This window comes from Mitosporidium daphniae, assembly GCF_000760515.2.
Source record: "Mitosporidium daphniae strain UGP3 chromosome Unknown contig-557, whole genome shotgun sequence".
Lineage (NCBI taxonomy): Eukaryota > Fungi > Microsporidia > Mitosporidium > Mitosporidium daphniae.
In genome coordinates this window covers 1-550 of record NW_013546226.1, presented here as the reverse complement: position 1 = coordinate 550, position 550 = coordinate 1, and the positions used below count along the sequence as shown (strand labels likewise).

Genomic DNA, 550 nt, shown 5'->3' with positions numbered 1-550 from the left:
GACGTCATAAAGTCTGGTAAGAAGGGTGCTTTGAAAACAATTTTTACTTCTGCTCATTTGAACCAGCTCAAGATGGATCGTAAAGAGAGAGCCCTTTTACGATGGCAAGTATTCTTTTCCACGATTTTGAAGGTCCTTTGGTCTCCCACATATTCATCTGCAGACAATCAAATTCCAAACTGGGACAGGATTCTCAACTTGAACGATGGAAAATCGATTGACGAGCTTAAGTGGATCTTTTTTTCTCAAACTGGTATTTCAAAGTCTGAAATTTTGAAATTCTTTCAAGCTAGCCAGGCAGGGGCGACATTTTTCCCGAATTTTAACATGTCTTTGATTCCATCAATTGCAGATACCCCTGCATTGGATAGCGAGACTGTTGTGCAATCGACACAAGAGCAACAATCGGTCCAAGAGCAGGAAGAGATCGATGAAAACCTGGAAGATACAAATGTATCCCCTGCAAATTCTTCACCTTTCGGAATATCTGATGCTGAACTGCCTAATTTAAGGGTTAAATTTACAAAAGATTTTGCAACAACAGTTGTTG

At 39.8% G+C, this 550-nt stretch overlaps 1 protein-coding gene across 1 annotated transcript; it reads left to right on the top strand.

The window, feature by feature from the left end:
• Nucleotides 1–72: 72 nt before the first annotated feature.
• On the top strand, nt 73–550 carry DI09_561p10 (uncharacterized protein; the record flags this gene model as incomplete). The annotated part of the gene is made up of 1 exon (XM_013381786.1): nt 73–550. A coding segment is annotated over one exon (478 nt), but the record flags the coding sequence as incomplete, so codon positions are not given.